General features: G+C 37.6%; 2 protein-coding genes across 5 annotated transcripts in view; both read left to right on the top strand.

Moving 5' to 3' along the window:
• The window catches only part of LOC149115505 (uncharacterized), a 2,630-nt gene extending 590 nt beyond the window's left edge, over positions 1–2,040 (top strand). The window contains exon 1 of the mRNA XM_089284982.1: positions 1–2,040. This exon is cut by the window's left edge and continues 590 nt beyond it. Coding sequence (XP_089141108.1) covers positions 1–316 — 316 coding nt within the window. The 3' untranslated portion in view covers positions 317–2,040.
• Positions 1–14,103, top strand: part of LOC110053986 (transcriptional repressor NF-X1-like) — a 217,835-nt gene that overhangs the window by 181,266 nt on the left and 22,466 nt on the right. For all 4 annotated transcript variants that reach the window (XM_089284973.1, XM_089284975.1, XM_089284971.1 and 1 more), the window contains one exon: positions 3,201–3,346. In XM_089284973.1, the coding sequence (XP_089141099.1) occupies positions 3,201–3,346 (146 nt within the window). The remainder of the gene's footprint in view (positions 1–3,200; positions 3,347–14,103) is intronic.

Below are 14,103 nucleotides of genomic sequence, written 5' to 3'. Positions count from 1 at the left end.
GCCAGCCACTGTTAACCAACAATGTGTAGTTTATAAATTTCAATGTAAACTGCGTGCTGCAGGATATGTTGGTTACACTCGCGGCCACCTTCACGAACACGTTTATGGATACAAACAAAAATCATCATCAGTTTGTAAACATAACTTCAGCGAACATAATTCGAACGTACCACCTTGTCTTTCAGAACAATTTCACATGCTTGCCAAATGTACTAACAAATTTGATTGCCTAATTAAGGAGATGCTTTTTATAAGAAATCTTAAACCATCCCTAAACGTGCAAACAGATTTGATTCGCGCAAAGGTATTCACTTGAAGAATTTGTGATCCTTTGTTATTATGTTAATTTGTAGAGACTATAGAAATCAAATCATCGATATCGCATTATTTGTTCACTTTGCCTTGGGAATGGTGTCACGATGATGCCAAAACGTCGGCTTTTAACATTAATATTCGCTTGTTTATGCTTTAAGAAATCATTATTGATCAATAACTTTATTGTTTTTAATAATTTTTGTTGTTGTTTTATCGTCAACAAAATTCTTGATTGTGATTAGTTTTCTGTGCACCTATTTGTCATGTGGCTGTCCAGTTACAGGTATCAAATAACAACTGATATAGGCCATTTGCATATCAAAAGTATGCAATAATAGTTTTTAAAACTTAGGAAAGCACTACTGAATATTTTCACTCAAACAAAATAATGTCTTAAAAGAGTTTTTATCTCAGACTTTGTTATCGATACGATTGCTCTTTGTGTTAGTTTAGGGCCACGTCACAACTTCATCAGTGACACTCCCTTGCTTACTTATCTTGCTTAAAGCAAAACATCGATTCAAAAATTGGCATTGCAACATTTTTAGTGCAGAGTGCACTATTGGGATGGTTTGGGGGTTGATGTCCACTAAAGCACTATGGCAATATGTCACTATGGCAATAAGGTGCAAACTTTAATGTTTGTTTAATTAATTAATTTCAATTAATTAATTAGGCTTGCAGGAAGGGGGGTAGGATGGGGTAGGTTCTTGTGAGCACTACGTAAAATAAGTGATATATGTACCTACACCACTTCTTTGGTCGCTCAAAAAGCTATATATTTGTTTCAGAAAACCTCTAGCTCTCCGTGTGGTACTTTTCTCTTTAGAACAAAACCAATATTTGCTCTAAATGCATGCACAGATTAATAAGCGTTAATGTCAACTACATATCCAGTTGAAGATACATTTCATACAAGATCACACACTAACATTCAGCACTTTTCCTTGTAGTAGAACCCAAACAAGTCATACACATGCGTTCTAGCATCGTTAGCGCGATACAAGAATGATACTGTGACTGCGTGTCTTTTCGAATTAGGCCTAACTTGGTTCAAGAAATGTCATCCGATGTTTCCAAACTACACTACACTGTTTAAATAATGCAACATTTAATCGTGAAACAACGCTTCTACAAATCATTTGGAAAACATTGTGGTCTACCGTACATCTTGAACCACTCAACTCTGAGCCAATCAGAACTCATTCAAGTGTTCTTCATTAGTTACCACATGTGCGATCAAGCACTGCTTTTGCTCTTTGAGAGCAAAACAAACTCGCTTCTGACTGCACTTTTTAATGCTATAGTTTTAAAAAGAATATTGCTATGGATCTTGACCATGACTAATAACTATTCATGACAAAATTGGGACTAGAGAAAATGTGCGGATAATCGAGAAATCCGGATAATCGTTAAACACTACAGTAAAATTCAAGAGCTGTCTTGACAAACGGTAATTAATTGCAAGTTATTCTTGGACTGTGAATGAAAATACACACGTCAAACATACACACTGCTAAAATTATGTCTCATCAAAATCCCTAGCTGACTAGCAAGGTCAATACTAACTACTTAATAACCAAGAGTAAGGTCGTTACAGGAAAATCTCAAACTGAGGCCTTGCCGTATTGAGGGAGCGATAGCGAGGTCAATACATCAGGCCGAGGTTTGAGATTTTCCGGTAACGACCGAACGATCGAGTTATTAAGTTGTTTATTATATGGCTCATGAATTAAAGAAAAGAAAAAAATTATTCGAGCAGAAGTCGTCAATTTACATCCGGCAATGAGTGCGTTTACCGATTCATTTACCGATTCTTTCATCGTCTCAAACCCAGGGCAAAACTACACAGTCAGTGAACTTCACCACTGTTTTACGTATTCCATTAAAAGTACACATTTCTTTACGGGAAAAATTATTGTCCCAGCCTGAAAAGGGTATTTTAGTATCGTGGTGCCACAACTTGATGGGGGAGTTTTTGCGACTTTTGTGGTGAAACGTCAATGCATATAGAAAAGACAGAAAGTGCTTCAAAATAGTCCAAACAAATGGTCTCTCAGTGAAAGAAAATACTGATGCTTCAGAATGTATTGCTCAGAATAACTCGATTCTCACATTCGCTTTTGACAACATATCTTCGCCTTCTTCATTCTGGGATTTATGGATGAACTTTTCAAGCCTTGTGAATGTCTAAAACTTCCTGCAGTTATCAGAAACACTGCTACTGGCAGAAACTGCCTGATTGTTTACACGTGATGATACTGGAAGCTAATTTAGACTTGCTTGTGTTAAAGCGATTTATTTAATGAGCACTGTGACGGAGTTCAATATTTCGGTAATTGTTGTGACTAAGATGATAGCTTATAAGTTTCTTCGTGGTGTTCTGCTCAGGATGCATGACAGATCTGCCGGTGGTGTTTTAGACTTAGCGATTTCAGCAAACTTTGATTGTTTTTCACTAGTGCCCGCCAAGGTTGCCGGCTGGTAAGTCAAAAACGACTTCTATATAAATTTTGTTAAGGAAAATTCTCCAAACTTTTAGCTAATCAAAATTAAATTTACTTTCTCTTACTGTTTTTGATCAGCTTTCATCGTTTCAATGCGCTTGAATTTTCGGTGCTGGGCTCTTCCTAATTTGCATAATCCGTAATCGGCCCGTGGGCATTACGGCTACATAATGACCGCTCAGATCTCGCTCTTAGCCAATCAGAGAGTGCGTTATATCGGCCACAAACCAAAGCCATATAATAAAAACCAGGAGTGAATGGCAGGGGTTATATACGAACTGTGTTATGAGTACTGCATCAGAGCTTTACATTACACTCTGCACTATCTGCAATTGTCTCACTAGTTGCTTGTTTTGCACTTATTTTTCCATTTCACAGTTGTCAGCTTCTCCGAGATCACATTCATTTCCACCAATGAACTCAAATCACAGACGACTTGTCCATGAGATTGCTGTGTTTTACAACTGTTCCAGTAGAAGTTACGATCAAGAACCAAAGCGAAGTACAGTCGTCACTGCTACCAAGTTAGTTTCCTACATTTGCGTTTTTGTTGCTCTATTTTATTTTGTAGTTCTCATGTTTTTATTCAATGCATTTTCAATGTTAGATGTACATGTACCCCTTGTCTTGAGCTGCAAGCATTCGCAACATACTTAAACAATAAAATACCCACTTAAGTTGTCAATTTAATGCCTAGCAATGTTTTTTTCAAAGTAGTCTTCACTAGGATGCTCTTCTCAGATGTACCATTAGCAACACAGGGACCAAGGGTCATGATAGAGCTTCAGAAGAAAAATATATGGATCTAGGACTTTATTCCAGCAACCAGTTAGAGCACACATCAGTAAATACAGGACAAAATCTTAATTTTGCAGATCAGTTTCTTTCATATTTTCCCTAGAAAAAGTTTGATGTAGTTTTCAATGCTATCTGTTAAAGGTTAGAATAATTATTGAAAAAGGTACTTCAAATAAGCAAACTGCTAGTTCCTGATCAAAGATGTAGCCCTCAGATGTCATTATTTTTGGCAGTTGGGCACAATATAATGACTTATTATATAGACATGAGTGTTTTACTGGAAAATACATTACTCATAAAATTCATATGAAACCACATCCGGGACTCAGGTGAAATATTTTCCATATCCTCACTAGTGAAGATATCAATGATTTCACTGATATCAAGTTTGCTTCGTCAGCTCGAAGATATGAATTTTATGTTTGAATGGCAAGAACAATATCTCACTCGCGAAATATTGTTCTTGCCACTCAAACATAAAATTCATCTCTTCTCGCCACTGTGTAATATCCTCTATATACTAAAAGACAATAACAGAAATCTGTGAAGTTCATGTAGGGATGTGAAGGGGTGTAGAACTACCTCACAGGGTAGGTGAGGCAAGTAGCCTTTTGAAAATACTAAGAAATGGCCTCTTTCCAACTCCTCAGAGATTTTTTAACCGAGCGGCCAAGGGCCGAGCGCGGTTCATGATCTACCTGTGGTTTATTTTTTAACCGCTCGGCCATGAGCCGAGCGGGGTTCATGGTTTACCCTTGGTTTATTTTTTAACCATGCGGCCATAGGCCGAGCGCAATTCACATTCTACCTGTGGTTTATTTATTAACCACACAGCTATGGGCCGAGCACGTTTCATGTTCTACCCATGGTTTATTTTATTTTATTAACTGCACAGCCATGGGCCGAGCGCAGTTCATGGTTTACCTGTGGCTTATTATTTTTTTGACCGCGCGGCCATGGGCTGAGCGCGGTTGATGTTCTACCCGTGATTTATTTATTTTTTTAACCGCGCAGCCATGGGCCGAGTGCGGTTCATGGTTTACCTGTGGTTTTTTAACCACGCGGCCATGGGCCAAGCGCGGTTCATAATCTACCCTTGGTTTTTTTTTTTGTCGGTGACCAGACCCAGACTTCCTCTCAGCCAAATTTTGAGTCACACAACGTGTGATGTTTATTCGCTAAAAGCTGTTAAAACATTAATACACGGACAATTTTATGGATATTGATTTCTTTGTTGTGGGTAAAATATATCAAAAACGAGAATGGGAGGTTTCGAGCCAACTAACATTCAAATATAACTACATCTGCCTGTTCATTACAATTTAAATTTGTCCTAAATTAGGCACTTACGTGGCTTTTTAAATGACCTTGTCATTCTCTGTAATTAACATGTCATTGCGTCAAAGTCGGGATTCTTATTTTTATTTAACATATTTTAGTTTTCTACTTTTATTTTTTATTTATTATGATCTTATAAACGATTTGATTGTTTTTTTTCTTTAAAACTTTTTTGTGATCCAATCCGTGATCCGATCCGCGATCCGGTCCGTGATCCGGTCCAGTCCGATCCAGATTTTGTCGACACCGGTGTTCGTATCTTCATGCCCATACATATCCCGAAGAAAGTTCCAAATTAAGACCATTACGTCATGGGAGAACGGCTACGACTGATGGTGCAATAATAGAGTTTGTGTTGATCAAGTGATGTGATGTCTACAGTAAGAAAAGAATCATCAAGGACTGCTTTGGAATGTGCATTGCATTGCAACTGTAGCGCTACCAAAACAGTTAAATTTTAAAAGCGCGGTTATAAGATCTAACAGATCTTGTTTTTGTAGATTTGTCGGCGACCAGACCCAAGCTTCCACTCGGCCAAATTTTGAGTCACGCAACCTGTGATGTTTACTCGCCAAAAGCTGTTGAAACAATAAATCTCATCTCCAATACTGACTTTCGCGGGAAAAAATTAAAAAACCCAGCGCTCGTCAAAAATTATATTTTTTCACCAGAAATTTACCTCGGAACATATACATATTTATATTTGTTTGAATCGTCGATGAAATGACCTTTTCCAGATATTTTTTCCTCCGGGGTCAACAAAAACGGCTATCTTTAAACCGGGGAACGGGCAATCGGGCAATCGGGCAATCGGGCAATGGGAATGGGGAACGGGGAACGGGGAATCTTTAAAATGGGGAATCTTTAAAAGCGGGAATCTTTAAAATGGGGAATCTTTAAAACAGGGAATCTTTAAAATGGGGAATCTTTAAAAGCGGGAATCTTTAAAATGGGGAATCTTTAAAAGCGGGAATCTTTAAAATGGGGAATGTTTAAAAGCAGGAATCTTTAAAATGCGGGAATCTTTAAAATGGGGAATCTTTAAAATGGGGAATCTTTAAAATGGGGAATCTTTGAAATGGGGAATCTTTGAAATGGGGAATCTTTAAAAGCGGGAATCTTTGAAATGGGGAATCTTTAAAAGCGGGAATCTTTAAAATGGGGAATCTTTAAAAGCGGGAATCTTTAAAACGGGGAATCTTTAAAAGCAGGAATCTTTAAAATGCGGAATCTTTAAAAGCGGGAATCTTTAAAATGGGGAATCTTTAAAAGCGGGAATCTTTAAAACGGGGAATCTTTAGTAGCGTTAATCTTTACTTAAAAGTGAACGATAATCTCTCAGTTTCCCACCGGAAGCTATTTATTCTGTCACATGTATCAACTCAACAGGTACAGAGACAGTTGTGGAATTTATTCATTGTAATTATATTGCACGCTATTAAAGCACATCAGTTTAGCGGGATAGTGGAGCGGTTCAAATCTTGATTCTCACTCTTTGAGATCCACTAGACCAACCAAAGAATCAAACAGCCTGGATTTATCTTAACTCCGGACTGTGACGTTTTCAATTTGAGTTTCACAGCAATGGATATTTGTTGTAGCCTTATCATGTGCTAATGGAAGGACTTACGACTTAACGACAAATATATGGCAGGGAAAACACGTTTTTGGTTATTTAATCGATAACTCAACAGTCCCCTAAATCTGGTTCACATGACGTCGCTAAAATTCAAACTACAAAACTATTAATCATCCTGAGATTTTACTTTCATGATGTATAAGAGCAGCTGGAAACTAATATTCATACAAATTTTCACTCCAAGTGGGTTCTTGGTTTTGTAACAGACTAAGCTTGAATTTCTAAGCTTTTGTGTGACGTGGCATTTACATGACGGGCAAGAAAGCTGTCATGTGATTAAAAGAGTGACTTATTTCGGGGAATTTGGCTATCTGAACAGTTCATGTATTACAAAAAGTATTATTTTTAAAATGTTTTTGAGTTCCTGAAGAGGTAAATGTAGCAAAACTCAGTGACATTTGGGTAAAAAATTTCTCTGCATGTCTTGCGTAAGAAACATTGCTGTGACCTGAATCTTGGCGAAAGTCTTTGCATATTTAACTTCTTTCTCTTCAAGATTCTGGACTTAATCTATTGACCGGTTTTATTTTGAACGGCGTGACACTGAAAACTAGCAATAAAGTAATTCGATGCTTGATGCCCGAACGATGTGGCGGCGAATTTCGCGTATAATCTGTCATTGTGTGCTTAATGATACCTCTTTCTACACCATGCAGTCATGCGAAGACAATTTCAAAGTACCCATTGCATTCACTTTAAAGAAGAAAGAATCGGTCACTTTGGAGGTCTTCCACAGTTTGAGTGGAATGATCTTGGCGAAATAGATGTAATAGGGGAAGGGTCGTTTGGAGCCGTTTTTATCACAAAAACCAGGAACAAGGACGGAAAGTCAAAACAGTGGTTGACAAGAAATCACCCGCTTTTAAAGATTCCCGCTTAAAAAAGATTCCCGCTTTTAAAGATTCCCTGTTTTAAAGATTCCCCATTTTAAAGATTCCCGCTTTTAAAGATTCCCCGTTTTAAAGATTCCCACTTTTAAAGATTCCCCATTTTAAAGATTCCCGCTTTTAAAGATTCCCCATTTTAAAGATTCCCGCTTTTAAAGATTCCCCATTTTAAAGATTCCCGCATTTAAAGATTCCCCCTTTTAAAGATTCCCCATTTTAAAGATTCCACATTTTAAAGATTTCCTGTTTTAAAGATTCCCGCTTTTAAAGATTCCCCATTTTAAAGATTCCCCATTTTTTAAAGATTCCCCGTTCCCCATTCCCATTGCCCCATTCCCATTGCCCGATTCCCCGTTCCTCATTCTAAAGATAGCCAACAAAAACCTCCGATTATAAAATCACGCTGAACCCACTTGTTGCAAAAAAATCTCTTCAAAACCCTGACTTCAAAGCGATATAACACTTCAGCATTAATAGCTACCACATCGGCAGACGGTGAATCTATTCCTTAACAATCCAGCTTTATCGTGTTAAAATTTCAGCGAAATCGAACAAAACCAGAATTAATTAGAATTGTTTTGTGACCTCACTCCCCAGACTTGACCTAACAAAGGAAGCAACGGTCGCCCATAGCAACCGAAAAACACGAACATAACGAAGCCGACGTTTCGGCCAAAAAACTCCAGAATTATCGCCTGAGAGCTTAAACTTGAATGGGAACATCTTTTTCAAACTTTTTTCAACTGATTTAGACGAAAGACTGGCTTCGGCGGGCCACAAAAAAGACCAAGAGAAAAAACAGAACAGGAGAGCATAACAAGCCGATAATATTTCACCGCGTGGCTTTTGGCACGAAAACGAAAATACAGCTTACTTCTGGATAAATTCAGCCTTAGAAGCCAGCAACTGGTCCCAAATCACTTTCTGTATCCTTACAAATGTCCTGACTTCCATTTGCGAAAGATTTTGCCCCAATTTTGAGCAAATGAACATATCGTCGACGGTGACCGCCATTACGGTGGCTTGCATACTAAATTAGCTAACTTGACAAAATTCTCCCGAGGGGAGATAAGACGAAAAGAGCTGAAAAATAGCCTGTAATTGGCTAATGATGAGATCATCCCACTGTCCAAATTTGGTGAGAATCAAAAGTAACGCCAATTTTCTGTCACGTTTTCAATCTGTGGTCACTGGAGTGACCAAAATCGATACATCACTCGGGATAGAGTTTTATTATTAAATTATGACTTGTGTGACTACTTTGCTAGCCCTTTACTCGTGGAAAACACCAATTAAATTTAATCATGACTTTAAAGAAAGAAAGCTGTTGTTAATAGTGTTATTATCGTGTCATTCATATCGTTCATGCGCATACATATCCCGAAGAAAGTTCTACAAAGATTAAGACCATTACGTCATCGGAGATTTGTCAATGGCTACCACTGATGGTGCAATAATACAGTTTGTGTTGATCAAGTGATGTGATGTCTACAGTAAGAAAAGAATCATCAATGACTGCTTTGGAATGTGTACTGCGTTCCAACGGTAGTGCTAAGCAAACAGTTAAATTTTAAAAGCGCGGTTATAAGATCTAACAGATCTTCTTGTTTTTTTTTGTCGGTGACCAGACCCAAGCTCCCTCACGGTCAAATTTTGAGTCACGCAACATGTGATTTTTTTCCGCCAGAAGCTCTTAAAACATTAATAGATCGTTTTCACGTGACGTCATCACTTTCGAAAATCCAAAACTAAAGAACCACCAAAGTTTTTATCCTCATCAGGCATAAGAGGCGGTATATTTATATCTGTTTACAATTTTACAGCTCAATAGCGTGCTTCGTTTGGAATCCAGAGCATTTTGAATTTCAGGGTTATGGAGGTGCGTGACACAAGGCTACGATTGAGTTTGTCGAAAAATATATTCTTATCTCATGATTTTGAGCCTTTTTAGAAGTTAGAGCATTATGAAAAGTGCTTATGTAAATGTTTGTTTGATCAGTACTGATAATCAGTCGCCTAGATAACCAAAGTAAGTTCTAGATGTTTACACTATATTCCGGCCGCCATATTGGTGTACCACGGAGGTACACCAACATGGCGTTTTCATACTGCGCTCTGCAAATATCTGCGAAACATTTCGACAAATATCTGAAGTTTGGAGAAAAGCACAAGTCTAAAACTTGGAGAAGTGTCCTATTTAGTTATCTTCTATAACATCGTAAGTTCATAGCTTTTTCCACTGGATGGTTTTCGATTTATTTTTTTATTGCGTGACAGTGAAAACAATGTATACACGGACAATTTTACGGATATTGTTTTCTTTGTTGTGAGTAAAATATATTTTCTTTTGGTTTTATCGAAGCGTTGGATTTAACGGGAATAATAAACACGCTAAAAAGAGATATTACGTCAGCCATGGAATGCGTTGACATTGCAGCTTTTACTTTCGCTATGTGGAAAATAAGATCGTGTTTACTTTGCAAGTTTAATTTCGCCAGAAGCGACGGTCATTAATTCATTTGCAATTTTGCAAGTATTTCTTGTGGTTTTAGGCAAATGAAGTAAATTCTTTGGCTGTTTCATTTAAGAGAGACAGGTAGGAGGACAAAATCATTGGGTGGATAGGGATGTCTTAATATGAAATGGGAACTAAATACGATAATTATAAATACAAACTCACCGCAAATTCACATTATTTTTTATTGTGACCTGTGACCTGTACTTCAGCCCCGCCGCAAGTTTCTCAACCGTCTCCTTTTACAAACATACTAACCATGAGCCTTTGCATACTACACTAGCACCCAGTTCTCTGTTTCGTGGCGGCAAAATATTAATTTATGTCAATACCGGTTATCACAAATTGCATTTTTCCTCATGCCATGTTGCATACAATGTAGGATGTATACCATTTTAAATGGACAGCTAGATGCTCTTGTACTTTTGGTGTTGTTAGATTTACATTCTTCAAATCTTCTATTTCTTCATATTTTGTCAAGTCATTTGTGTGTAAATATTTCTCATCCTCAAAAATTCGCACTTTCAAATTCTGAAATTGGTATGACTATCCAGCACGAATATGGTCAAGAATGTTTTCCCAAAGCACAAGCCTCATGGAATTACAGTTGTCTCCTATAACACAATCACAGGTGTATTTCACGTTCTCATTTTATACTACGGGCTGCTTATTTTCTTCCTTTGATAGTACCCTGACCTTTAAATCCACAGTCTCAGAAATATCTTTGGCGAGGGCTTCATTAATGGTGCATAGTTTAGTAGCAAATTGTTCATTCTGCTCAAATTCCAGTGAAGAAGGTGTAATGTTTGTTTGTTTGAGATACAGTGAAACCTCTATTAAGCGGACACCCTTCCCATGTGTCCACTTAATAGAGGGTGTCCACTTAATAAAGGTTTGTGACAATTGCACATTGTTTGTTAACAGTTGACATTCAACGGTTCCTCTGTACTGTTATAAAATTCCAGGTTGTTAACAAAGCTATCCAGAGTTCAAGTTCATCAGCTTTCATCGCCAACTTTAATTTGTTTGTAATAATGCCCTTTCAATAAAGCAACGATTATACGGGTACTGTACATTTAATCGACTATTTCAACTACGTAATCCAGTGCCACATTGTCAATTTAGTCCAGTGTCCGTTTAATAGAGGTTTTTAACAATAGAAATTAGCCAAATACAATTTATTTTAGTATCTGCATCTACTTAATAGAGGTGTCAGTATTTCAGTTCTAATGGCAAGCCATCAGGGTCCAACTCAGTCATTGGTTTTACGTAAGGCTTTCCACTCCTATCATACCATGCAGCCCAGTCTGCAAGTGTTAAGTGTTCCAGCTTTGCTGGACGTTTACAATTTCATTTGAGCAAATCACTTTTATAAATCTCTTCAGAATCACTGGCCATTTCTTTAATATCATTCGTGGCTTTCAAAAGCTCTACCCTCTCTTCAGGAGGTGTAGTATTAATGGATATTATTTCTCTTCAAGTTTTTCTCATGTAATTGTAGCACAATATAAGCAGCTTCCTGTGTACTAATTGCAAATTTACTGCCGGTAACCCATCTGGGTTATTGACAAAATTAGTCATAGCTATGTTTCTAAGAAAATGAATGTCAATCCTGCAAATGAGCAGAGTGGCCTGCTCAGCTCAAATGGAACTTCTACCCATTTCTACAAACTCCCTTATGTTGACCGTTTTTCTAAAGTTGCGCATATTAAATTAAGACAGCTGATTAAACGTCATTGCAAAACTTATCTAGATATTAAGTTAGTTTTTTTCTACATTTGAGTTCAGCTTGAAAGAATCCGTGCCACAGAGTCTCCGTTCGCATGTCATTTATAAATTCACATGTGCTGACTGTAATGCCTGCGACATTGGTGAGACCACTCACCACATTTGTAAACATGTTCGTAAGTACCTTCTGTCGGACAAGGCTTCGCATGTTTACAAGCACTAACTAGGACTAGTGTTGCAGCCATCAGGGACTTGTCGTAACTCATGCTCTGCCGAATCTTTCACAATTCTGGATTCCACCGCCTCGAGTTTTTAAGTTAAGGTAAAAGAGGTGCTGTATATTAAGAGGGAAATTCCAGCTCTAAACCAACAGCCGAGGCACTTACATTTGTCTCTTCTTGTTAATTCTTTTTCATTTTTTGTTTACTTTATTTAATTTTTTTAATGTGTTGTGCAGTCCTTTATTCCCAGTGCATTCCAATATTCAAATTGTTAAGGTAAATTGTATGGCGTAATGCTATAACATAATCCTGTATACAGTGAAAATTCAAATGTACAACCGTCAAACATTTGCAACTGAAGATGACATACAGTAGGAATGTCGAAAAATGTTTTGTAAAGTGAAAAATGTTGACCTGACTGGGGCAGCCGAAGCATTCGTTCTGGATTTGACGTTACAGCTTTAACCCTCCTCAGATTCCCCATGCGCAGACACAAACCATCCAAAACTCGGTTTCAAGGGGGCACAGAAATTCAAGGATTTAACCGAATCGAAAAATTTTTGCGGCAAATTACTCCACAAAATAAGTTTTATTATTTTAGCGAAGAAAATTTGGCAATTAGGTGCACTTTAAAGATTTTGAGCTGTACTTTTGGTTTGCTGTAATTCTCTCAAACCACTGGTAAGTGTTAGCCATTGGGCATTGACCTTTGCTCATGTTTTCATTTTTACCCAGGCAGTGAGGCCTGGGTTTAAATTTCGGCTCCATTTAGTGGATAAAATCAAGAAATTGTGATGTTATAGGAGGTTACTAAAGATGATACTTCTCCAGTTTTTAAGTCTGTGTTTTTTGCCAAGCTCAGATATTCGTCGAAACATTTTGCACAAATTTACAGAGCCCAGTACGGAGCCGCCATGTTGGTGTACCTCCGTGGTACGCCAACATTGCAGCCGGTAAATAGTGTAAACATCTGGAACTTACTTTGGCTATCTAGGCGACTGATTATCTGTACTGAATAAACAAGCATTTACATAAGCACTTTTCTTAATGCTTTAACTTCTGAATGGGCTAAAAATCACGAGATAAGTATATGGTTTTTGACAAACGTGTTTGTAGGTCTATGTCACGCACCGCCATAACTCTGAAATGCAAAATGTCTCGCTTGCTTGAGAAACGTAAATAACGACCACAAAGGCTAAGGAAAATAGACTGAAACGTTTATAGGCTGATATAAAGGCCTTGACTCATTTCTTGCCTTAAAGACCTGCAAACGAGTAATGAGCTAATACTCGATTCCAAGAAATGCAATCAAAAACAGAATAGCTTGAGCACATCAATTCGATTGAATTTCGTACGACTTCAAATGCAGAACACTTAGCTCGATTGCAATATAGCTAGTGCCTCTCAGTATAGCGACTGCCTGGGTACACGCAGCAAAGCGTCTAGTTTAGTTTCATTTTTTATTCATGCCTTTGTTACTATTACTAGGTTTCTAAGTAAGTAGTGACAAATGGAATTAAATTGTTGTGACTAAAGTGGCTGATACTTTGATAATATTGAACTGTACAGCAAGCAAAACAGATAGAAAAATTTCATGGACAACCTGTTACACAAGAACTATGCTGAAAAGGTGACTAGTGCAAACTTGTCCCTGAAAGACACCTGTCGCACCATTCAGTATTTCACTCACAGAAACAAGACAAGCTCCAAATTTTATTTGAATGCGCAGCAAAGTATCATGTAACCTCTCTTAACAACGAGCTGTTAAGGAAATGTTCTATCAAGTTTGAGTATGGCTAAGTGACTAACTATTTTCAATTCATTTGGTGGCCAGATGGCGATTTAAAAGCAGCCAGAAGAATACCAAATTTTGCTCCATTTGTTTGAAGGTTTTCCATCTCCAAGCTGAGCCAACTATGCCTTAAAGAAGGTTTTTGCCACAACAAAGAAAATTTTGATGCAGCTGTAGCTGAAACCGTTAAGTGCAATTTCTATGTAGAGGACTATCTACATAATTTCAGTTGTAACAGATTCACGTGCTGTTGCTAATGGCAGGACATTTCCATGAACTACCATTGAAAGGAGAATTTCACCTTACCAATTCAAGAGAAGTAATGAGTAAGATGATTTCTGCAGAACACTCAAGCAATAGTGG

This window comes from Orbicella faveolata, unplaced genomic scaffold (genome assembly GCF_042242905.1).
Source record: "Orbicella faveolata isolate gen_17 unplaced genomic scaffold, um_ofav_v1 contig_13, whole genome shotgun sequence".
Classification (NCBI taxonomy): Eukaryota; Metazoa; Cnidaria; class Anthozoa; order Scleractinia; family Merulinidae; genus Orbicella; species Orbicella faveolata.
Note: the sequence above shows the minus strand (reverse complement) of the source record. Positions and strands in the feature narration are given on the sequence as shown.